At 43.1% G+C, this 26040-nt stretch overlaps 1 protein-coding gene across 1 annotated transcript; it reads left to right on the plus strand.

Moving 5' to 3' along the window:
* The first annotated feature begins 971 nt into the window (after positions 1-971).
* On the plus strand, positions 972-5245 carry LOC109766523 (kinesin-like protein KIN-13B). The gene is made up of 12 exons (XM_020325306.3): positions 972-1260; positions 1350-1520; positions 2205-2396; positions 2501-2602; positions 2720-2797; positions 2885-2966; positions 3050-3209; positions 3302-3604; positions 3702-3920; positions 4001-4457; positions 4538-4603; positions 4701-5245. The coding sequence occupies exons 1-12, from the start codon at positions 1162-1164 to the stop codon at positions 4878-4880; spliced, it is 2109 nt and encodes a 702-aa protein (XP_020180895.1). The 5' UTR covers positions 972-1161; the 3' UTR covers positions 4881-5245.
* The last annotated feature ends 20795 nt before the right edge of the window (positions 5246-26040 follow it).

The following is a 26040-nucleotide window of genomic DNA, read 5'->3' on the forward strand; positions in this document are numbered from 1 at the left end:
ATGCTAGCCGCACTACCCCCTGCCCCAATTATCGTTTGCAGTTGCGACACCGAGGGCAACAACAGCTTCCTAGTCACTAAGACCTGAGCCTTGTGGTCCTCTTCGTCATTAGACATCGCCGTCTTCCAGTCCTCATCAGCTGCAAGATTCATGCTCGTCTTATCCGCCAAAACACCTTCCACTTGTTTTTTGTTGTCTGAGATCCGATGAGCTCTCGCCATCTGACTCTAACCTCTAGACTTTGAGCTGCGCAATAATGTCGCACAAAGGGGCTTAGATTCACCACCCGAGTCCACACACGAGAACTTGACCAAGAACCAGTAGATCCGCAAAGGGTACCGATGGTCGCCCTTGAATCGAGACCCTCACCGGAGTAAATGAAACTAAAAGTCAAAGCAACGCCATTGGCAAACAAAGGACAAGAATCACACATGTGCAGAGTGAATCGTTGTAGAATACGACGTCAAACGGTACACGCAACTCTCTTTTATGACTAGCACAACTACTACATGGAAGCAATGGGAAATGTTAGAGAGAAGTTGAACGGTGGCGGTAGAAGCCATATTGACGATGCCCCCCCCCCCCCCCCCCCCCCCCCTTGAATCTCATGGGAGCGAGACCTAAAGACCATGTAAGTTCGATTTGTCACACTGTCCACATGGCGAAAACTCGATTATGCACCCTATTAGTTGATGTAGTCGTGGGACCTAACTATCATTCAAAACCGGAAAATTTTCACTGTACATATATAAATAAATAAATAAATAAATAAAACAAAAAAGTAGGGAAACGAAATCCATACCCACCAGCTCGTGGTGACAGGCCTTGCCTAACCAGAACCGAAAAAGCTGCAGGGACGAAAGAGAAAAGGTCCCCTCGCCCCAAATGACGGCCCACTTTCCCCTTCCTACCCGTTCCCTTGGTTTCCACTCCAAATTCAAACTGGGGGGTGAAAGCGCGACGTCAGTCGAAATCTAGGGTGCAAACTGCAAATCCACCCCTCTCCGTCCGAAACGAGAGGCCTTTACTCTACTCCCCTCTACGACTCGCTCCGCCTCCCGTTGTCCCCTGCTCCGCTCCGCTCCTCCCCATTTCCTGCATTCCTTGCTCCCCAGTCCACAGGGCAGCGCCGGAAGCCCGAGCCCCACCGCGCCGGTGACTATGAACGCGGGCGGGCGCCGGCGCTTCACCTCGGAGCAGCTCCTCTTCGACGTCCCCGCCAATGCCGCGACGGCTGGCGGTGCCGGCAGGTGGACCCAGGTACGGCCAACGATTCCTCGAGATCTGCGGTGCAGCGAGTGATCTCCAGTTAGCTCATGAATCTGGATTTGGGGTGATTTTGCGTGCAGCGCGGCGGGCTGCGCCGCGGGGACGGGGAGATCTTCGTGTCGGTGGACCCGGCGACGCCGGCACGGCTGCGCGGAGGGGACGCGGCGGCTGGGGAGTCTCCGGGCCAGAGGCACCAGCTCAGCCCCGGGCTGCTCGACCTCCATGCCTTTGATACCGAGCTTATCCCCGATGTAAGACGAGAGCTGCAGTTTTTATAAGTACTGCTTCTGTTCTGATGATCCCGTGTGGCTGCGTTAGATTATAATATTCTTGATTGTAGGACGTGTTATTGGTCTGACGTTCTGAATTCAGTTGTCGAGGCATGGCCGCATGGGTCCTCAGAAGTATTTTTATTTTCTTTGGATCATCGGTGTATGGAAAGCAAACGAAGAACTGTTTCGTTTTTGTTTTGGCATTAGTCTTGTTTTAGGCGAATTTCAGTTACTTGTGCGAAATTAAATGTTTGGTACAGTTTTAGGTAGCTGGTGAGACGTGGCACTGCATCCGTAGGTGTTATTTGTTGGGTCTCATTTTGGTCATGTTCCTGCCAATGCTGCCCACGCCATGTACTCTGCCTGCAAATATGTGCTTTGGCATCTATGTTCTGCATCTATTTTAATGAATTTATGGCTGTGATCAACAGAGGATGCAAAGGCCGGGAGGTTTTGACCTTCATTTTCAGGAAAAGAAAATCTGTGCTGTATGGTTCGATATAATCTATTGATTTGTGTAAGTTAGTTCTTTAGATTAGATGGTATGCTGATGAAGGATCGCTGGTAAACCAAAATATTTAATGTTGTAGCAATGGGACATACTGTATAATATTGCCCACATTGTAAATTCTGTATTAAATGTAATTTCATATTTATATACAGTTTCAAGTACAAGGAATGTATGATGGTGCTGAAAAGTTTGGTTATTCCAATGGAGAAGGCTTTGAAGATTCGAATATGAGCTTTGGTACAGACAAGCAGATGAGCAAGTCCGCTGTTTTTGCTGAAAGTAACTACCTCAAGGCCTTCCCTGAGAAAGAGAAGGCAGCTCCTGTTGCCAAAATCAAAGTGGTGGTATGTTTCTTTGTCCGCTCCATGATTAAATATTTCTCAATGGCTCATACAAAGTTATGAGGACATCTACTTTTTATAGCTTTGATGTTTAATGTTAAATGCAGGTGCGCAAAAGACCTCTGAACAAGAAGGAGATATCGAAGAAAGAAGAAGATATCATAGACATTGAACAAAATTCTTTGACTGTCCATGAGACTAAACTTAAGGTTCATGCCAAGCATGTTATCCCCATCTTTCTGCCTTATTTTTACTTGTCCATATGATCTTAACTTGCTACTCGCAGCCTATTCTCATTGCTTGATGCCTGGCACGTAATTCTGCAGGTTGACCTCACTGAGTATGTCGAAAAGCATGGATTTGTGTTCGATGCTGTTTTGGATGAGGACGTTTCAAATGATGAGGTGATCAATAATCTGCACACTCTATATAATTGTAGTATTAGGTATTATAAATTTATTCTCAACAACCTGAATTCATTCTATTTACAGGTTTATCGTGAAACAGTGGAACCGGTGGTTCCTGCTATTTTCAATCGTACAAAGGCAACTTGTTTTGCATACGGACAAACCGGTATATCTCCAACATCCTCTAGATGCATATGTCTAAAATTGCAGCAGACTAAAGACAACTCCTAACTTACATTGTCCATCCAGGTAGTGGAAAAACCTACACCATGAGACCACTTCCTCTAAAGGCCTCCCAGGACATTTTGAGACTAATGCACCATACATATCGGAATCAGGGGTTTCAGTTATTTTTTAGTTTCTTTGAGATCTACGGAGGGAAATTGTATGATCTGCTTAATGAAAGGAGGTACATTATACCTAAATCTGTTATGTTTATAAATATAGTCTATGCAGAATGCCAATTTTGTTTCAGTTCTGAACAATGATTACCTCATGTAGTAAACTTTGCATGAGAGAAGATGGAAAACAGAAAGTTTGCATTGTTGGTTTACAAGAGTACAGGGTGTCTGATCTTGAAACTATCAAGGAGTTGATTGAGAGAGGTAATGCCACCAGAAGTACTGGTACAACTGGTGCGAACGAGGAGTCGTCACGATCTCATGCCATTCTTCAGCTTGCCATCAAACGGCGTGTTGATGGCAATGAGTCTAAGCCACCCAGATTGGCCGGCAAGTTGTCGTTTATTGACCTGGCTGGCAGTGAGCGTGGTGCTGATACAAATGAAAATGATAAACAAACAAGGTTATCTTACAAAACTTTCTTCTATTATTGTCTTATGTAAGGAATATACATATGATTTTTGCTAACACTGAAGTGCTGTTTGAAAAATATTATGCAGAATTGAGGGTGCTGAGATCAATAAAAGTTTGCTTGCTTTAAAGGAATGCATCAGAGCACTCGATAATGATCAGAATCATATTCCCTTCCGTGGTAGCAAGTTGACTGAAGTTTTGCGAGATTCATTCATTGGAGACTCGCGCACTGTCATGATATCATGCATTTCCCCTAGTTCTGGCTCTTGTGAACATACACTGAACACATTGAGATATGCTGATAGGTATTTATCTCTGTTCATTCTTTATGTTGCAGTAGCTGCTTTTTGTCCATGTAACACATGTAACATATTCTCATCTTCAGAGTGAAGAGTCTGTCAAAAGGAAGCAACAGCAAGAAAGATGTGCCTTTGGCCGCTGCACCTTTACGAGAATCGAGTCCTTCCCCATTGGCTTCGGTTGTACCCTCTTTCTCTGCAGCTGAGGTAATGAATGATATCACTGAAAGGAGTAAGTTTGGTTGGCCCAAGCAGCAGTATGCCAAAGAACAGCCATCACCATCGTTTGTGGATAGAATACCCAAGGGTAGGGAAGATACTGAGTTCAGTTCGGCGAATGGTGGTTATTTCAATGAACAAAGAAGCAGAGTTACTGCAGCAACAGGCATAGCCGTGGTACCAGATACAATGTACCAGCAGGGAAGGCAACAGGCACGGAAGGGTAGAGATCCAGCTTCGGAGAATAATATGAGAAATTCTGTTGCTTACCCAATTAGAACGGCTGTGCCAGACGAAGATGACCATCTGAATGACCTCCTTCAGGTGCAGTATTATTACTTCTGCACAATTTCGTTGATACAATATGTCCGGGGTTAGGTTTTGATGGTTGTTAACTGGTGCAGGAAGAGGAAGATTTAGTGAGTGCTCACAGAAAGCAGGTGGAAGAGACCCTGGATATCATTAAAGAGGTTAGTCGCCTAAAATGGTAAATTGCGTCACTGACTCACTGTCATTGGTCGTCATATTATTTTGCCTTAACCTGTGAATGGCCTCTTGTTTCATCAGGAGATGAACTTACTAGATGAAGCAGATCAGCCTGGCAACCAACTAGACGACTACGTTACAAGACTAAGCGGTATCCTCTCACAGAAAGCTGCTGGAATTGTGGATTTACAGGATCGTCTGGCACAGTTCCAGAGGCGCTTAAACGAGAATAGCGTGCTGCTATATTCCGAGTGCCCTTGATCACAAGAGCGGCCTATTCGTCCGCTACTCCGTCTCCGAGGGTAATGAGGAAGTTGGGGACAGAGGCAGCAGAGTCGATCTGCCCCCATGAGCTCTGCACCGATGTGGTCTCGCCTTTGCGAACCCGGTGCGCCGATGCAGTTCTGAACCCATAGATGCGGCAAATGCAGAACTAGGTGGCTAGTTGACTGCTGCTTGCCGTGGCCGACTCGGTAGCATATTTGTACCCGAGTCGTTCCATGGTGTGCGTGTGCTTCGTACTTCCGTTCAATCCATGTGTATGTATATCCGCGTCACATGAGTACCCTGCTATTTGTTCATCAACAAATATGCTATTTTTACTGCGGTGCATGAAGATTCCGGTATGTTGTTGCATGGCATTTTTTTCAAACACACATACCTTATTTCTGTGGTTACCTCAAGTTGCAAATATATGTTTTGAATATTTTAAATTTTTACTATCAACTTCATATGGACTGAAAAAAATGAACAAAAACGTGTCTCATACATCTGATTCAGAAAATCTCTCTCCGATCCATATTAATTGACGCACATTTAGTATAACTTAGAAGACCTTATATTTGTGAATGGAGGGTTACCTAAACAACATGAAAGGTTTCATCTTACGTTAGTTTTTCTCCCAACCATTCTTTCGTCATCCCCATCCCCATCGATCGTTGTTCGCTTAGGGTGTCTCCAACAGCATACATTAAAAAGGGCAATTAGGATCGTCCACACATCCACGAACATGTCCGGACGTGCCCGCAAACAACGGATAGGGGGCTGTCATCCAATTTGGTGCACCTAATGTCCATCTCTTGTCTAATAGAGAGAGAGGAGAGAGAAGGGAGGAGGATGAAAAGCTGGTTCACTATGGGTCCAAGGCTTGTCCATAGCGTGTCCGGACTCCTCAAGCCACTTCTTCGTTTGCTACTGGTTTAGCAGAATTCGGACACCCTGCCTGCTCCGCGGACGTTTGATGTGCCCCATTAAATGACTAAAAGTGTCCGAATCATCTGATTCGGACATTTAGAATCGATTTGATGTACACCCGTGGAGATGCCCTTAGGCCCTGCACCGCATCCCCTCCCCCGCCTGAAAATATCGGCTGAACCGAATGAATAAACCGCACCACTCCTCACGACCTACCATAAAAAATAGGCTAGGGTTGCCCAACTCGGCCGTAAAGCTGTTATCCCGCACATCACCAACCATGGCCGATGCCTCCCAGTGCAGATGGGGGTAGCATCGCCATAGCCTGAGTGATCTCCCCCGAGGAAGCCCCATGCTTGCCGTCATGTGTCACAACCTTCGATACCCGTGTGCGGTTGTTGACGACTCTTCTGCCGACCCCATCGCCCCTGCTCGCCTTCTCCCCTACCGCGGTCGCCTCACCCTAGCTCCTGGGCGCCACGTTAATTGTTTACGCTTATGAGATTACATCCGACTGTATTTAGTGCCACTCCACCTTTTTTTTCAAATTTGATATTTTATGCTTGTGAGATCACATCCAGTTGTATTTAGTGCCACTACATCTTTTTTGCTCTTCTATGCTTGTTGTGGGATCGTCAAAACAATGAATTATTACATCATCAGTATAATATGAATGGGTTGCTTTGCTTTAGATTCTATCATATTGTCTTCTTATGACTATTGAGAAACACAAAAGAGTTGAATGTGGTTCTGATGTCCGTATGCAGATGTGCTATTATGTAGCAGCTTCTTTCTCTATAAATTTTTTAGACACTAATTCGTATGTTTTGAACTCTTGATGTGTGCAAACCTACCTTAGCGACAGGTTGACATCTGGTGAGCCGAGGCATGGTTCTGTTTTTTTGCGTGCTTACCATTTTAGGGTACTTGTTCATACCTACAATTAATGGGAGGCAACAAGCACTAACACTATGCGTCGGCTTGAGGTGACTTGGAGCATGAACATGGTTACATCAAGGGAGAGAGAGGATGGTGGTGAGGGGGGGAGTGGAGGTGGAGAGGGAAGAGTTTATAGTGACACAATGGGGGTGGAAGGGGGCTTACACAGCCAATGTGGTGGAAGGGTTTTTTGAGCTGGATGCACCAATGACAGCGGTGGTGAGCTTGGATTGTGAATACGGGGGGACGGGGGGTGGATGGATGAAGAAGAGTGATTTATAAATTCCAAAGGTATATGAACACATAGATAATTAACTATTACCTCGGTCCAAAAAGGTTGTCTTAGATTCTTCTGGATACGAATGTATCTAAACACTAAAACATGTCTAGATACATCCGTATCTAGACAAATCTAAGACAAGTAATTTGGGGGGAGGGAGTACTAAACAAAAAAGGGAAAAATGTCATCCCGACCGACGTCCACCATTCACCCCCTGACTGAGGCCGTGTGTTCTGGTCTGGCTGATGTGCAGACCCAACCTTCAGCGTCGGTTGCATTCATGTACGTTGAGGCCCAATTGGTCTAAAAGCCGTTGGGCCGTTATGTACTTGCGGAACCCCGTGAAGCACAGGCGTAACGGGGGTTTGGGGGGTGTTGGTGCGACCACTGCCACATGTTACGCGTTGTGTGAATTTTTTTCCTGCACGTGTTTTTTGGTTATTTGGATTTTGCAGCATAGGTGGCCAGGAACAATGATGGCCAGGATAGAGTGGTGTCGGGAATGGTGAATAGAGAGTGTTGTCGGGGACGACGGAGAAGTTTTTCATTTGGAGTAGTAGTAAACGATTAATTATAAAAAGTCATGAACAAAGAAATACTGACCGACGGGAAAATGAAGGTCTGATAATAGACTACACAGACCGGTCAAATATAGGGACCGGTTAATGATTATCTTCAGTCCTTTTGATCATCAGGACAAGCTATCATTGACCTGCCAGTTCTAGACCGGTCTATGATGACCATCTTCCCATCCCAAAAGTTGACATCACTAAGGCCTCGGGAGAGGTCGGCTGGTATTAAGGCTCATCAGTGTCGAGTGGACATGGGCCAGTTAGTGATGAGGGTTGTGTGCTATTCAAATATATATGTGGTTGTGTGACTGGGGCTCCTCTTAATATCAACTCTTGCCCTGATTTCCCTGTGATCGAATATGCTGATGACTATTATTGTGATGCCTACTTGCTCAACCCAGATTGTGCAGATCAAGAATGTCTTATTGCATTATTCTGCCCATACTGGATTGAGAGTCGCCTAAGAAAGTATCATTGTACCAATCGACACCCCCTCAACAAGATGATTGAGCTGGTAGATACTTTGGGCTGCTCTACTAGTTCTATCTCTTTTACCTACTTAGGGCTACCACTCGGTCTTAACAAGCCTAACTTGGAATATTTTGTGGCCATCATGCAAAGAGTGGAAAGAAGATTGGCTGGCTGTTCCAATTTTTGTCATATGGGGGAAGCTTGTCGTTGTTGTTTCACAAGTCTCCCGGCTTTTTTTACATGAGTACCCTCTCCGTCTCTACCTGCCGGTGTGGTTAATGAGCCCAGCAAATATTTAAGGCACTATATTTGGAGAAAGTATGGGATGAAAGATAAAGGTATGACTACGTTGATTGCATTGGACAAAGTATGCGTCCCCAAAGAACAAGGTGGACTGGGATCTGAGATTTGGCCACTCATAATAAATGCCTCCCATGAAACACCTGCAAAAATTCCTCAATTCTATGGATTTGTCCTGGGTTAAATTGATCTAGGAAACTCACTATGAAATAAGATCCATTGTTCTAGGGAAGTGGGTACTTTATGGTGGAAAAGTTAGTTAAGGTCATTCCAAAGTTCAAGCAGGTCTCTAGATGTACTATAGGGCAAGGTAATTTTATTTTGCGATGGCATGCCCTATGGAGTGGTATTCCTCTTAAAACCAAGTTCCCATGACCTTTTTCCTTTACCCTCCATGAAGAATTTCAATAAAGAAGGTTCTGGAGAAAGATTATTTGCTTCAATTTTTTCATACTCCACTCTCCTTCCTAGTATTTGAACAATTCCAATAGCTTTAGCTTCTGATTCAGAACATTTAGCTCCAAGATTACCCTGAAAAATGGTCATATCCCTGGAAGTCCACTGGTTATTCTTCACTTAGAATGTACAATTTTTTTTGAAATGAGAATGTACAAATGTTTGAGACAAGGTTTGGATGCAAACTTCATATTCAAACTACTCTAAAAAAGTTATGTAATCCTCAAATACAAAATCTTCTTATGGTTGCTTCTGCATTATAGCATCAATACAATTTTCTTCACCAGAAAACAAAATCACCTGCCTTCCTACAATTGTGCTTTATACACCCTTAATTTGAAGGAATCTACCCTCCATGTTTTCTGGGAATGCCCTTCTGCCATGGGCTATTGGGAATCCATTATTGCCACAAGAAATACAGGTATTTAATACTTGATGAAATCCTTTTGAGTTTTGGAGTCTCTGCCTAATTTTTTGCACTAAGCATCATCATCATGGGTTGTTGGCACATTTGGATGTAGAGAAACTATTAGATATGTAGATGTGAACATCCCAGTGTTGCCTCTTGAAGAATCCTACTAAAAATTATCTCATGCTCATCTCTCATAAAATCAAGATGAAACATGTGGCAGAGTTCAAGAATTGGATTGTTGAACATCTTAGTTAAAGTTTTCACCTAATTCTATGATGCTTCCTAGACCCGGTATTTGTTGAGCCCAAGGCTTTTGTATTTATCTTCCTATTTCTTTTCCTTTTTGTACATATACTTGATTATTTCAATAACAAATAATGTAGAACGATTATTCTATGGTCCTGGGTTAAAAAAATTGTCAGGAAGGATAATCCATCCATACTGGCTCGCTGAAGAGAAGCATCGACAAAATGCCATACTTCTTAGGTAAAAGGGTAGTCGAGGAAGAGATGAACAAATCTCAGGGCACACTTATTATATACATCCTTCTTATACGCTTATCAAGCATCTAGGGAGTCCAAGATAGTTAGGTTACTCATTAGAGCGGGCTTGGCACCAGCCGGCCAGCATAAAAGCCCATATCGGCCCCCTGAACCTCATGACTAGGATGTCCACGATAGTTAGATTCTCCCTTTTTTCTCTCGCATCCTCCTGCCCTGCAATTGAAAAAACCCCACCGCCCTGTAGTGAAAACTATGTGTTGGGGAACGTAGTAATTCAAAAAAATTCCTACGATCACACAAGATCTATCTAGGAGAAGCATAGCAACGAGACGGGAGAGTGTGTCCACGTACCCTCGTAGACCGAAAGTGGAAGCGTTTAGTAACGCGGTTGATGTAGTCGAACGTCTTCACGATCCAAGTACCGAACGTACGGCACCTCCGTGTTCAGCACGCGTTAAGCACGATGACGTCCCTTGAGCTCTTGATACAGTTGAGGATGAGGGAGAGTTCCATCAGCATGATGGCGTGGCAACGGTGATGATGAAGTTACCGGCGCAGGGCTTCGCCTAAGCACTACGACGATATGACTGAGGTGTTAAACTGTGGAGGGGGGGGGCACCGCACACCGGTAAGGGATTGTCTGTTGTACTTTGGGGTGCCCCCTTGCCCACGTATATAAAGGAGGGGGAGGAGGAGGCCGGCCAAGGGGGAGGCGCGCCAGGGGGGAGTCCTACTAGGACTCCAAACCTAGTAGGATTCGCCCCCCCTTTCCTTCCAACGGAGAGGGGGAAAGGGGAAAGGAGGGAGAGGGAGAAGGAAAGAGGGGGCCGCGCCCCCTCCCCTTGTCCATTCGGATTGGGGCAAGGGGGGGCGCCCCACCTCCTGTGGCCTGCCTCCTCACCTCCACTATGGCCCATTAGGCCCAATAACTTTCCCGGGGGGTTCTGATAACCTCCCGGTACTCCGATAAATCCCTGAACCTTATTGGAACCATTCCGATGTCCATATATAACCTTCCAATATATCAATATTTACCTCTCGACCATTTTGAGACTCCTTGTCATGTCAGTGATCTCATCCGGGACTTCGAACAAACTTCAGTCATCAAATCACATAACTCATAATACAAATCGTCATCGAACGTTAAGCGTGCGGACCCTACGGGTTCGAGAACTATGTAGACATGACCGAGACACATCTCCAGTCAATAACCAATAGTGGAACCTGGATGCTCATATTGGCTCCTACATATTCTACGAAGATCTTTATCGGTCAAACCGCATAACAACATACGTCATTCCCTTTGTCATCAGTATGTTACTTGCCCGAGATTCGATCATCGGTATCTTCATACCTAGTTCAATCTCGTTACCGGCAAGTCTCTTTACTCGTTCTGTAATGTATCATCCCTCAACTAAATCATTAGTCACATTGCTTGCAAGGCTTATAGTGATGAGCATTACCGAGAGGGCCCAGAGATACCTCTCCAATACACGGAGAGACAAATCCTAATCTTGATCTATGCCAACTCAACAAACACTTTCGGAGACACCTGGAGAGCATCTTTATAATCACCCAGTTACGTTGTGACGTTTGATAGCACACAAAGTGTTCCTCCGGTATTCGGGAGTTGCATAATCTCATAATCAGAGGAATATTATAAGTTATGAAGAAAGCAATAGCAATAAAACTAAACATGTCTATGGTTAGGAAACTTAACCATCTTTGATGTGATCATGTCCATAATGCTAAGCTAACGGATGGGTCTTGTCCATCATATCATTCTCCTAATGATGTGATCATGTTCATCAAATGACAACACATGTCTATGGTTAGGAAACTTAACCATCTTTGATTAACAAGCTAGTCAAGTAGAGGCATACTAGGGACACTTTGTTTTGTCTATGTATTCACACATGTATCAAGTTTCCGGTTAATACAATTCTAGCATGAATAATAAACATTGATCATGATATAAGGAAATATAAATAACAACTTTATTATTGCCTCTAGGGAATATTTCCTTCAGTCTCCCACTTGCACTAGAGTCAATAATCTAGTTCACATCGCCATGTGATTTAACACCAATAGTTCACATAGCCATGCGATTAACACTCAAAGGGTTTACTAGAGTCAGCAATCTAGTTCACATCGCCATGTGATTAACGCCCAAAGAGTACTAAGGTGTGATCATGTTTTGCTTGTGAAAGAAGTTTAGTCAACGGGTCTGCCACATTCAAAGCCGTATGTATTTTGAAATTTTCTATGTGTACAATGCTCTACATAGAGCTATGCTACCTCTTGAGCATGCGTTGGTTTTCCCTTGAAGAGGAAAGGGTGATGAAGCAAAGTAGCGTAAGTATTTCCCTCAGTTTTTGAGAACCAAGGTATCAATCCAGTAGGTGATAACACACAAGTCACCTAGTACCTGCACAAACAATCAAGAACCTAGCAACCAACGCGATAAAGGGGTTGTTAATCCCTTCACGGTCATTCGCAAAAGTGAGATCTAATAAAGATAGTAAGATAAATATTTTTGGTATTTTTTATTGTATAGATTGGAAAGTAAAGATTGCAAAATAAAACAAATAAGAAACTTGAATTGTAGATCGGAAAATTATATGTAAAATAGACCCGGGGGCCATATGTTTCACTAGTGGCTTCTCTCAAGATAGCATGTATTACGGTGGGTGGACAAATTACTGCTGAGCAATTGATAGAAAAGCGCATAGTTATGAGAATATCTAGGCAATGATCATGAATATAGGCATCACGTCCGTGTCAAGTAGACCGAAACGATTCTGCATCTACTACTATTACTCCACACATCGACCGCTATCTAGCATGCATCTAGAGTATTATTCATAGATACTTGCAAAGATATCAAATCATGCATATAAGAATTCAGAGAAGAACCAAATATTATTCATAGATAAACTTGATCATAAATCCACAATTCATCAGATCTCGGCAAACACACCGCAAAAGAGTATTACATCGAATAGATCTCCAAGAACATCGAGGAGAACTTTGTATTGAGAACCAAAGAGAGAGAAGAAGCCATCTAGCTAATAACTATGGACCCGAAGGTCTGTGGTAAACTAGTCACACATCATCGGAGAGGCTATGGTGTTGATGTAGAAGCCCTCCATGATCGATTCTCCTTCCGGCAGATCGCCGGAAAAGGCCCCAAGATGGTATCTCACGGGTACAGAAGGTTGCGGCGGTGGAAAAGTGGTTCCGTGGCTCCCCCGGATGTTTTTAGGGTATAAGAGTATATATAGGCGAAAGAAGTACGTCGGTGGAGCTCCGTGGGGCCCACAAGGGTGGGGGGCGCGCCTACCCCCCTTGGGCGCGCCCTCCTGCCTCGTGGCCGCCTCGTGGAGTTCCAGACTTCAACTCCAAGTCTTATGGATTGCTTTCATTCCAAGAAAGATCATCGCGAAGGTTTCATTCCGTTTGGTATTCCTTTTCTGCAAAACACTGAAATAGGAAAAAAAACAGAAACTGGCACTGGGCCTTCGGTTAATAGGTTAGTCCCAAAAATAATATAAAAGAGCATATTAAAGTCCATTAAACATCCAAAACAGATAATATAATAGCATGGAACAATCAAAAATTATAGATACGTTGGAGACGTATCAAGCATCCCCAAGCTTAATTCCTGCTCGTCCTCGAGTAGGTAAATGATAAAAACGTAATTTTTGATGTGGAATGCTACCTAACATAATTTTCAATGTAATTTTCCTTATTGTGGCATGAATGTTCAGATCCGAAAGATTCAAGATTTTTTTTACTATTGACATAAAAATAATAATACTTCAAGCATACTAACAAAGTAATCATGTCTTCTCAAAATAACATGGCTTAAGAAAGTTCATCCCTAGAAAATCATATAGTTTGGTTATGCTCCATCTTCGCCACACAAAATGCTCAAATCATGCACAATCCCGATGACAAGCCAAGCAATTGTTTCATACTTTAGTATTCTCAAACTTTTTCAGCTTTCACGCAATACATGAGCGCGAGCCATGGACGTAACACTATAGGTGGAATAGAATGGTGGTTGTGGAGAAGACAAAAAAGAGGAAGATGGTCTCACATCAACTAGGCATGTTAATGGGCTATGGAGATGCCCATCAATAGATATCAATGTGAGTGAGTAGGGATTGCCATGCAACGGATGCACTGGAGCTATAAATGTATGAAAGCTCAACAAAAAAACTAAGTGGGTGTGCATCCAACTTGCTTGCTCACGAAGACCTAGGGCATTTTGAGGAAGCCCATCGTTGGAATATACAAGCCAAGTTCTATAATGAAAAATTCCCACTAGTATATGAAAGTGACAAAACAAGAGACCCTCTATCATGAAGATCATGGTGCTACTTTGAAGCACAAGTGTGGAAAAAGGATAGTAACATTGCCCCTTCTCTCTTTTTCTCTCAATTTTTTTGGGCCTTCTCTTTTTTTTTGTCCTTTCTCTTTTTTTTGGGACTTCTCTTTTTATTTGGCCTTTCTCTTTTTTTTCCTCACACAGCACAATGCTCTAATAATGATGATCATCACACTTCTATTTACTTACAACTCAAAAATTACAACTCGATACTAGAACAAAATATGACTCTTTATGAGTGCTTCCGGCGGTGTACCGGGATGTGCAATGAATCAAGAGTGACATGTATGAAAAATTGTGAATGGTGGCCTTGCCACAAATACGATGTCAACTACATGATCATGCAAGGCAATATGACAATGATGAAGCGTGTCATAATAAACGGAACGGTGGAAAGTTGCATGGAAATATATCTCGGAATGGCTATGGAAATGCCATAATAGGTAGGTATGGTGGCTGTTTTGAGGAAGGTATATGGTGGGTTTATGGTACCGGCAAAAGTTGCACGGTACTAGAGTGGCTAGCAATGGTGGAAGGATGAGAGTGCGTATAATCCATGGACTCAACATTAGTCATAAAGAACTCACATACTTATTGCAAAAATATACAAGTCATCAAAACCAACCACTACGTGCATGCTCCTAGGGGGATAGATTGGTAGGAAAAGACCATCGCTCGTCCCCGACCGCCACTCATAAGGAGGACAATCAAAGAAACACCTCATGCTTCAAATTTGTTACACAACGGTTACCATACGTGGATGCTACAGGACTTGCAAACCTCAACACAAGTATTTCTCAAATTCACAAATACTCAACTATCACGACTCTAATATCACCATCTTCATATCTCAAAACAATCATCAAGTATCAAACTTCTCATAGTATTCAATGCACTCTATATGAAAGTTTTTATTATACCCATCATATTAGGACTAATTTTATAACCAAAGCAAATTACCATGCTGTTCTAAAAGACTCTCAAAATAATATAAGTGAAGCATGAGAGATCAATAATTTCTATAAAATAAAACCACCACCGTGCTCTAAAAAGATATAAGTGAAGCACTAGAGAAAAATTATCTAGCTCAAAAGATATAAGTGAAGCACATAGAGTATTCTAATAAATTCCGATTCATGTGTGTCTCTCCTAAAAGGTGTGTACAGCAAGGATGATTGTGGTAAACTAAAAAGCAAAGACTCAAATCATACAAGACGCTCCAAGCAAAACACATATCATGTGGTGAATAAAAATATAGCCTCACGTAAAGTTACCGATAGACAAAGACGAAAGAGGGGATGCCTTCCGGGGCATCCCCAAGATTAGGCTTTTAGTTGTCCTTGAATTTTACCTTGGGGTGCCTTGGGCATCCCCAAGCTTAGGCTCTTTCCACTCCTTATTCCAAAATCCATCAAATCTTTACTCAAAAACTTGAAAACTTCACAACAAAAAACTTAACAGAAAATCTCATGAGCTCCGTTAGTATAAGAAAACAAACCACCACTTTAAGATACTGTAATGAACTCATTATTTATTTATATTGGTGTTAAACCTACTGTATTCCAACTTCTCTATGGTTCATACCCCCCGATACTACTCATAGATTCATTAAAATAAGCAAACAACACACGAAAAACAGAATCTGTCAAAACAGAATAGTCTGTAGCAATCTGACTAAATCGAATACTTCTGGAACTCCAAAAATTCTGAAATAAATTTTTGGACATGAGGAATTTTTCTATTAATCATCTGCAAAAATAATCAACCTAAAATCACTCTCCAGTAAAATGGCAGCTAATCTCGTGAGCGCTAAAGTTTCTGTTTTTTACAGCAAGATCGCAAAGACTTCACCCAAGTCTTCCCAAAGGTTCTACTTGGCACAAACACTAATTAAAACATAAAACCACATCTAAACAGAGGCTAGATGAATTATTTATTACTAAACAGGAACAAAAATCAAAAAAAAATATTCGGTTGCCTCCCAACAAGCGCTATCGTTTAACGCCCCTAGCTAGGCATAAAGCAAGAATAGATCTAGGTATTATCATCTTTGGTATGCAATCCATATGTGGCTCTCATAATTGATTCATAAGGCAATTTAATTTTCTTTCTAGGAAAGTGTACCATGCCTTTCCTTAACGGAAATTGGAATCTAATATTTCCATCTTTCATGTCAATAATTGCACCAATCGTTTTAAGGAAAGGTCTACCAAGAATAATAGGACATGTAGGATTGCAATCTATATCAAGAACGATGAAATCTACAGGCACATAAATCCTATTTGCAACAATAAGAACATCATTAATCCTTCCCATAGGTTTCTTAATGGTGGAATCCGCAAGGTGCAAATTTAAAGAACAATCATCAAATTCACGGAAACCTAACACATCACACAAAGTTTTTGGAATCGTGGAAACACTAGCACCCAAATCACACAAAGCATATCATTCATAATCTTTAATCTTAATTTTAATAGTAGGTTCCCACTCATCATAAAGTTTTCTAGGGATAGAAACTTCTAGTTCAAGCTTTCCTTCATAGGATTGCATTAAAGCATCAATGATATGTTTAGTAAAAGCTTTATTTTGATTATAAGCATGAGGAGAATTTAACACAGATTGCAACACGGAAATACAATCTATCAAAGAGCAATTATCATAATTAAATTCCTTGAAATCCAAAATAGTAGGTTCATTGCTATGTAAAGTTTTGACCTCTTCAATCCCACTTTTATTAATTTTAGCATCAAGATCTAAAAACCCCGAATCATTGGGACGCCTTTTAACTAAAAGTTGACTCATCTCCAGTCCCATCTTTATCAAGATTAATATTGGAAAACAAATATTTAATAGGAGTTACATCAATCACTTTTAGATCTTCATCTTTATTATCATGAAAACTAGAAGAACACGCTTTCGCAAATCTTTTTTAGCATGCATCCTAGCGTTCTTTCTTTGCACTCATCAATGGAAATTCTCATGGCTTTGAGAGACTCATTGATGTCATGCTTAGGTGGAATAGATCTAAGTTTCAAAGAATCAACATCAAGAGAAATTCTATCCACGTTCCTAGCCAACGCATCAATCTTAAGTAATTTTTCTTCAACCAAAGCATTGAAATTCTTTTGCGAACTCATAAATTCTTTAACACTAGTCTCAAAATCAGAGGGCATCTTATTAAAATTTCCATAAGAGTTGTTGTAGGAATTACCATAATTATTAGGAAATGGCCTAGAATTAAAGTTTCCTCTATACGCGTTGTTACCAAAATTGTTCCTACCAACAAAATTCACATCCATAGATTCATTATTACTCTCAATCAAAGTGGACAAAGGCATATCATTAGGATCGGAAGAAACACTCTTATTAGCAAACAATTTCATAATTTCATCCATCTTTCCACTCAAAACATTAATCTCTTCAATCGCATGAACCTTTTTACTAGTGGATCTTTCGGTGTGCCATTGAGAATAATTAACCATAATATTATCTAGGAGTTTAGTAGATTCTCCTAAAGTGATTTCCATAAAAGTGCCTCCTGCGGCCAAATCTAAAAGATTTCTAGAAGCAAATTCAATCCGGCATTTTGTATAATCATCCATAAATTCAAACCATGTGTAGGGCAATTACGTATCATTAATTTCATCCTCTCCCAAGCTTGTGCAACATGCTCATGATCAAGTTGCTTAAAATTCATAATATCGTTCCTAAGAGAGATGATCTTAGCGGGAGGAAAATACTTAGAGATAAAAGCATCTTTGCACTTATTCCATGAATCAATACTATTTTTAGGCAAAGAAGAGAACCAAGTTTTAGCACGATCTCTAAGAGAAAACGGAAATAGCTTCATTTTAACAATATCATTATCCACATCTTTCTTCTTTTGCATATCACACAAATCAACAAAGTTGTTTAGATGGGTAGCGGCATCTTCACTAGGAAGGCCAGAAAATTGATCTTTCATGACAAGATTCAACAAAGCGGCATTAATTTCACAAGATTCAGCATCGGTAATAGGAGCAATCGGAGTGCTAATGAAATCATTGTTGTTGGTATTGGAAAAGTCACATAATTTAGTATTATCTTGAGCCATCATGACAAACAATCAATCCAACTCACAAGCACACAAGAAGCAAGCGAAAAGGGGCGAACGGAAAAGAGGCGAAGAAAAGGCAAATGTTTTTGAAAATCGTTTTAGAAGTGGGGGAGAGGAAAACGAGAGGCGAATGGCAAATAATGTAATGCGAGGGAGAAGAGTTTACGATGGGTACTTGGTATGTCTTGACTTGAGCGTAGATCTCCCCAGCAACGGTGCTAGAAATTGGCAAGTTGACGGGATATCAAATCTTGACTTGACTTGGCGTAAACTTCCCCGGCAACGGCGCCAGAAATCCTTCTTGCTACCTCTTGAGCATGCGTTGGTTTTCCCTTGAAGAGGAAAGGGTGATGCAGCAAAGTAGCGTAAGTATTTCCCTCAGTTTTTGAGAACCAAGGTATCAATCCAGTAGGAGATAACACGCAAGTCACCTAGTACCTGCACAAACAATCAAGAACCTTGCAACCAACGCGATAAAGGGGTTGTCAATCCCTTCACGGTCACTCGCAAAAGTGAGATCTAATAAAGATAGTAAGATAAATATTTTTGGTAATTTTTGTTGTATAGATTGGAAAGTAAAGATTGCAAAATAAAATAAATAGGAAACTAGAATTGTAGATCGGAAACTTATATGATGTAACATCGACCCGGGGGCCATAGGTTTCACTAGTGGCTTCTCTCAAGATAGCATGTATTACGGTGGGTGAACAAATTACTGCCGAGCAATTGATAGAAAAGCGCATAGTTATGAGAATATCTAGACAATGATCATGAATATAGGCATCACGTCCGTGTCAAGTAGACCGAAACGATTTTGCATCTACTACAATTACTCCACACATCGACCGCTATCCAGCATGCATCTAGAGTATTAAGTTCATAAGAACAGAGTAACACATTAAGCAAGATGACATGATGTAGAGGGATAAACTCAAGCAATATGATATAAACCCCATCTTTTTATCCTCGATGGCAGCAATACAATACGTGCCTTGCTGCCCCTACTGTCACTGGGAAAGGACACCGCAAGATTAAACCCAAAGCTAAGCACTTCTCCCATTGCAAGAAAGATCAATCTAGTAGGCCAAACTAAACCGATAATTCGAAGAGACTTGCAAAGATATCAAATCATGCATATAAGAATTCAGAGAAGAACCAAATATTATTCATAGATAAACTTGATCATAAATCCACAATTCATCGGATCTCGGCAAACACACCGCAAAACAGTATTACATCAGATAGATCTCCAAGAACATCGAGGAGAAATTTGTATTGAGAACCAAAGAGAGAGAAGAAGCCATCTAGCTAATAACTATGGACCCGAAGGTCTGTGGTAAACTACTCACACATCATCAGAGAGGCTATGGTGTTGATGTAGAAGCCCTCCGTGATCGATTCCCCTTCCGGCAGATCGCCGGAAAAGGCCCCAAGATGGGATCTCACGGGTACAGAAGGTTGTGGCGGTGGAAAAGTGGTTTCATGGCTCCCCCGGATGTTTTTAGGGTATAAGAGTATATATAGGCGAAAGAAGTACGTCAGTGGAGCTCCATGGGGCCCACGAGGGTGGGGGGGCGCCTACCCCCTGGGCGCGCCCTCCTGCCTCGTGGCCGCCTCGCGGAGTTCCAGACTTCAACTCCAAGTGTTCTGGATTGCTTTCGTTCCAAGAAAGATCATCGCGAAGGTTTCATTCCGTTTGGATTCCATTTGGTATTCCTTTTCTGCAAAACACTGAAATAGGCAAAAAAATCAGAAACTAGCACTGGGCCTTCGGTTAATAGGTTAGTCCCAAAAATAATATAAAAGAGCATATTAAAGCCCATTAAGCATCCAAAACAGATAATATAATAGCATGGAACAATCAAAAATTATAGATACGTTGGAGACGTATCAAGCTACTCTAGCTAGTTGCTCCCACTTTCAATATGTATCTAGATTGAGCCTCAGAGTCATCTGGATCAGTGTAAAAGCTTGCATCGACGTACTTTTTACGACGAACTCTTTATCACCTCCATAACCGAGAAATATTTCCCTAGTCCTCTTAGGTAACTAAGGATAACTTTGACCGCTGTCTAGTGATCCACTCCTGGATTACTATCGTACCCCCTTGCCAAACTCATGGCAAGGTACACAATAGGTCTGGTACACAGCATAACATACTTTATAGAACCTATGACTGAGGCATAGGGAATGACTTTCATTCTCTTTCTTTTTTCTGCCGTGGTCGGGTTTTGAGTCATACTCAACTTCACACCTTGCAACAGAGGCAAGAACTCCTTCTTTGACTGTTCCATTTTGAACTACTTCAAAATATTGTCAAGGTATATACTCATTGAAAAATCTTATCAAGCGTCTTGATCTAGATCTTGATGCTCAATATGTAAGTAGCTTCCCCGAGGTCTTTCTTTGAAAAACTCCTTTCAAACACTCCTTTATGCTTTCCAGAAAATTCTACATCATTTCAAATCAACAATATGTCATTCACATATACTTATCAGAAAGGCTGTAGTGCTCCCACTCACTTTCTTATAAATACAAGCTTCACCACAAGTCTGTATAAAACTATATGCTTTGATCAATTCATCAAAGCGTATATTCCAACTCCGAGATGCTTGCACCAGTCCATAGATGGAGCGCTAGAGCTTGCACACTTTTTAGCACCTTTAGGATTGAGAAAACCTTCTGGTTGCATCATATACAACAAATCCATTAAGAAATGCATACACCCATTTGCCAGATTTCATAAAATGTGGCAATTGCTAACATGATTCGGAAAGACTTTAAGCATCGCTACGAGTGAGAAAATCTCATCGTAGTCAACACCTTGAACTTGTTGAAAACCTTTTTGCGAGAAGTCAAGCTTTGTAGATAGTAAGACTACCATCAGCGTCCATCTTCCTCTTGAAGATCCATTTATTATCAATGGCTTGCCGATCATCGGGCAAGTCCACCAAAGTCCACACTTTGTTCTCATACATGGATCCTATCTCAGATTTCATGGCCTCAACCCATTTTGTGGAATCTGGGCTCATAATTGCTTCCTCATAGTTCGTAAGTTCGTCATGGTCTATTAACTTGACTTCCAAAACAGGATTACCGTACCACTCTGGTGCGGAACGCGCTCTGGTTGACCTACGAGGTTCGGTAGTAACTTGAAGTTTCATGATCATTATCATTAGCTTCCTCACTAATTGGTGTAGGCATCACTGGAACTGATTTCTGTGATGAACCACTTTCCAATTCGGAAGAAGGTACGATTACCTCATCAAGTTCTACTTTCCTCCCACTCACTTCTTTCGAGAGAAACTCCTTCTCTAGAAAGGATCCATTCTTAGCAACGAATATCTTGCCGTCGGATCTGTGATAGAAGGTGTACCCAACTATAAACGTGTATCGTGAGAAGTAGTTTGAGGGAAGACGCCTCACAACAGGGGCGATCGGCTCATATATATATGAAACGGTTACAAAGGCTTGGAAGCCAAGAAACAATCTACACGTATCAACAAGATATGGTAGGTACAAGACGTTTCCATCTATACAAGATCTACATATGTTAACATCCCCCCGCAGTCAGTGCGTCGGTGGAGCAAATGCAAAGACTGTACCGAAAGTCCAAGAACAGCTGAGACGGTAGACCCTTCGTCATAATATCTGCAAACTGCTGCGAGGATGGCACATGAAGAACCCGAATCTGGCCGAGAGACACCTTTTCCTGAACAAAATGAATATCAATCTCGATATGCTTTGTACGATGATGCTGGACCAGGTTACAAGCCATGTAGACAGCGCTGACATTATCACAAAAAACAACTGTCGCGGTATGGACTGGACGGTGAAGCTCATGAAGAAGCTGACGGAGCCAACAGCATTCGTCCACAACATGAGGCACAGCACGATACTCGGCCTCAGCACTGGAGCGAGAAACCGAGGCCTGGCATTTGGAGGACCAGGACACAAGGTTGTCGCCGAGATAGACACAATAGCCTGAAGTAGACCGGCGAGTGTCGAGACAGCCTGCCCAGTCGGCGTCCGAGTATGCAGTGAGAGACGTAGCAGGTGTGGAGTGCAACCAAAGACCCAAATCCAGTGTACCTTGGAGATACCGAAGAATTCACTTAACCAAGTTGAGATAAGGTTCCTGAGGAGCATGCATGTAGAGGCAGGCTTGCTGCACTTCATGAGCAATATCCGGACGTGTCAGTGTCAGATACTGAAGGGCGCCTGCAAAACTGCGGTACTCAGTAGGATCGGCGAAGAGCGGACCATCATCGGCAGAAAGCTTGCAATGAGTGTCTATGGGAGTAGGACATGGGTTGCAATCTTGCATGCCGGCGCGCTGGAGAAGATCAATGGCATACTGGCGCTGTGACAACAACATCCCGGACGAGGAGCGAGTGACCGATATACCAAGGAAATATGAAAGATCCCCGAGATCGGTCATAGAGAACTCGCGTGCAGAAGGTCGGTGACGTGCTGAAGAAGACTGGCGCTGGAGGCAGTGAGGATGATGTCGTCCACGTATAGAAGAAGGCAGGCCAGCTCGTCGCCTCATTGGAGAACAAACAGGGAGACATCACACTGAGATGCCATGAAACCGAGACGATGGGCATAGTGGGTGAAGCGCTGGTACCAAGCTCGAGGGGCCTGCTTGAGGCCGTAGATAGACTTGTGGAGCCGACAAACATGTTGAGGACGAGCAGAGTCGATGAAGCCATGTGGTTGCTCACAGAAGACCACCTCGTCAAGATTGCCATGAAGGAAGGCGTTCTTGACATCGAGCTGGTGAATCTGCCAAGCACGGGAGACGGCGAGGCTGAGGACGACGCAGATCGTGGTGGGCTTGACGACGGGGCTGAATGTCTCATCAAAATCAACGCCCGGCTACTGAGAGAACCCACGAACAACCCATCATGCCTGTTAGCGAGCAAGTCCACCGTCGGAGGAGAATTTGTGCTTGAAGATCCACTTTCCTGAAACAACATTAGCACTAGCCGGACGAGGCACAAGAGACCACATGCGGTTGTGAATTAGAGCATCATACTCGTCAGTCATAGCAGCACGCCAGCGCCAATCCTGGAGAGCACCCCGGTATGTTTTTGGAATAGGAGAAATCGAGGTGTGGATAGCCGAGAGATTGAGCTTGTCAATCAGCTGAACGATGCCATGTTTAGCACGAGTGAGCATATGGTGCGTGTTGACGGCCGGAACGGAAGTGGCACGAGAGTGAGTACTAGGCGAAGGAGGTGGTGGTGGCAGTGGGGTTGGGTTTGGTGCCGTAGCCGCGGAAGGAGAGACCGAAGGTGCAGGCGAGCTGGGCGAAGGCGAGTTAGGCGGAGACGCGTGTGCAGATGCGCGATCGATCTGATCGATCGAGGGGCCATGCAGCTGGAATGTGGGTACATGCATGTTGGGCTGGGCCGGGATTGTTTGGGTAGCGGCCAAGTCCAGCAAAAAATCAAGAGAATCAGCAGGTTGCGCTGATTGTGTGGTGGCGAATGGAAAGATATTTTCATCAAATATTACGTGACGAGACGTGATGACACGTCGAGAAGTGAGGTCTAGGCATCGGTAGCCACGGTGGGAGGATGGGTATCCGAGAAACACGCAGGCAGTGGACCGAGCTGCGAGCTTATGCGGGGCCGTGGCGGACTGATTTAGATAAAACAAGCAACCAAAAACACGTAGATTGGAGTAGGAGGCTGGTTGTTGGTAGAGTAAGGTGTAGGGGATGCGAAACTCTATGGCTTGGCATGGGCGACGGTTAACAAGGTAGGTGGCGGCAACGAGGGCCTCGGCCCAATATGAGGGTGGCATGTGTGCTTGAATAAGGAGAGTGCGGGTGATGTCATTGAGAGTGCGCAAAGCGCGCTCGGCTTTTCCGTTTTGAGATGAAGTGTAAGGACAAGACATGCGAAGGTGGATTCCGTGGCGAGCTAAAAACTCGACTAGGGTGGAGTTAACGAACTCAGTGCCGTTGTCGGTTTGTAGGGAAACGAGAGGAAGGTTGAACTGGGTGCGAGCATAAGCAACGAAATTAATAAGGACATCGCAAGTGTCAGATTTTCTCCGTAGAGGAAAGGTCCAAATAAAGTGCGAGAAATCATCAACTATGACAAGATAATATTTTAAACCAGAATTGCTTGCAATAGGAGAGGTCCATAAATCACAATGAATTAATTGAAACGGAACACTGCAAATTGTTTGGGACCTAGAAAAAGGTAGACGTACATGCTTGCCAAGTTGACATGCATGACACACCATAGTGACTTTATTACATGGAATAGCAATTTTTTTAGATAAATGTGACATAGCGTCACGACCAGGATGTCCTAAGCGACGATGCCATAGCTCGGTGGAGTTGGTGGAGGCGACGAGTCCGAAAGGCGATGGAGAGCTGGTGTCGTGGAATTGTCACGGCAGATGTCCTAGTGTCAGGACTTAGTCGTGAGGCCAACGCATCTATATGGTAGCTTGAAGGGGTTAGTCGGAATCGAGAGACGCGAGGCGGATCAACACACAAGACAAGGATTTAGATAGCTTCGGGCCCCGGGAAACATCATCCGGTAATAACCCTACATGCTGTTTGTGGCTAGATCTCATTATCATCACGAGGGAATCGCCGGTAAACCGGCTCTTTGTGTCTAGCCCTAGAGATTGTTTCTTCTTGCTTGTCCCTCTTTGGGGAGCCCTGCCCCTCCTTATATATGTTGAAGGGACGGTTTACATGACTAGTCCTAGTTGGATTAGGATTATTCTATTACAAGTGGAGTCCTAGTCTTGCTTCCTTTGTAGGAGAATATTCCTTATGTCTTCCTCTTAAACCGGCCCACCATAACATGATCCGGCCTTTCATGAACCGCCCGTTGGGCCACCGGGTCTTGTCGCTCCTCTGACCCGCCTGCCGGATTACCAATGAATCGTAAACCGCCAGGTCCAAGCGGGTCGCCAGTGAATCGCCAAACTCCAGCCGGGTCATACATCCGGTGGTTTATACCACGGGGTATATCCCCGACATTAGCCCGCAGTTTAATTTGGATTTATCCATGTTAAACTAATCCTGCAACATAAACACAAGAACGAATTTGACATGTTGCGCTCCGGGTTAAATATTCTTGTAAGCCGGCATCTGATCATCCTTAAGTCCTTGTTATTTCCTTCTTCTAGAAAATCCGGGTCATTAGACCAACCTCATAATCAATTTGCTTGTAGAAGAAATATTGCAAATAAAGAATCCATTTGAGTCGGTCTTCACTGCTTTGATTTGACAAAAATATTGGTCTTCAAATATCCAACTGATCTTCAGCCGGCTTGAAAATGTAGAACTTGCCGGTTTATGATCACCACCATTGCCGGGTTATAAAAACTGATAATTCCGGGTCATGATTGTTGCCAACGCCGGTTCATGATTATTGATGACGCCGGTTTACGATTGTTGCAGACACCGGGTCATAATGATTGGTGATGCCGGGTCAATCTGGTTTATCCAACTGATCTTCAGCCGGCTTGAAAATGTAGAACTTGCCGGTTTATGATCACCACCATTGCCGGGTTATAAAAACCGATAATTCTGGGTCATGATTGTTGCCAACGCCGGTTCATGATTATTGATGACGCCGGGTTACGATTGTTGCAGACACCGGGTCATAATGATTGGTGATGCCGGGTCAATCTGGTTTGCTCAAAACTGAGAATTTGAAAATATTTCTCCCTTATATCCGTGTTACCTGTAGCCCCCAAGTCTTGAGCAGAGCAAAGTGATAGCTTAAGACTTGTTTCAATATAAATACTGCCACTTTTGAAGAAAT

Source organism: Aegilops tauschii, chromosome 3 (assembly GCF_002575655.3).
Source record: "Aegilops tauschii subsp. strangulata cultivar AL8/78 chromosome 3, Aet v6.0, whole genome shotgun sequence".
Lineage (NCBI taxonomy): Eukaryota > Viridiplantae > Streptophyta > Magnoliopsida > Poales > Poaceae > Aegilops > Aegilops tauschii.

Excerpts from the sequence above, each read along its gene's own strand:
- LOC109766523 (XM_020325306.3), top strand. The coding sequence starts at position 1,162 with ATGAACGCGGGCGGGCGCCGGCGCTTCACCTCGGAGCAGCTCCTCTTC. Across the intron at positions 1,261-1,349 it reads GTGCCGGCAGGTGGACCCAG|CGCGGCGGGCTGCGCCGCGG; the intron begins GTACGGCCAACG and ends TTTTGCGTGCAG. Across the intron at positions 2,397-2,500 it reads TTGCCAAAATCAAAGTGGTG|GTGCGCAAAAGACCTCTGAA; the intron begins GTATGTTTCTTT and ends TGTTAAATGCAG.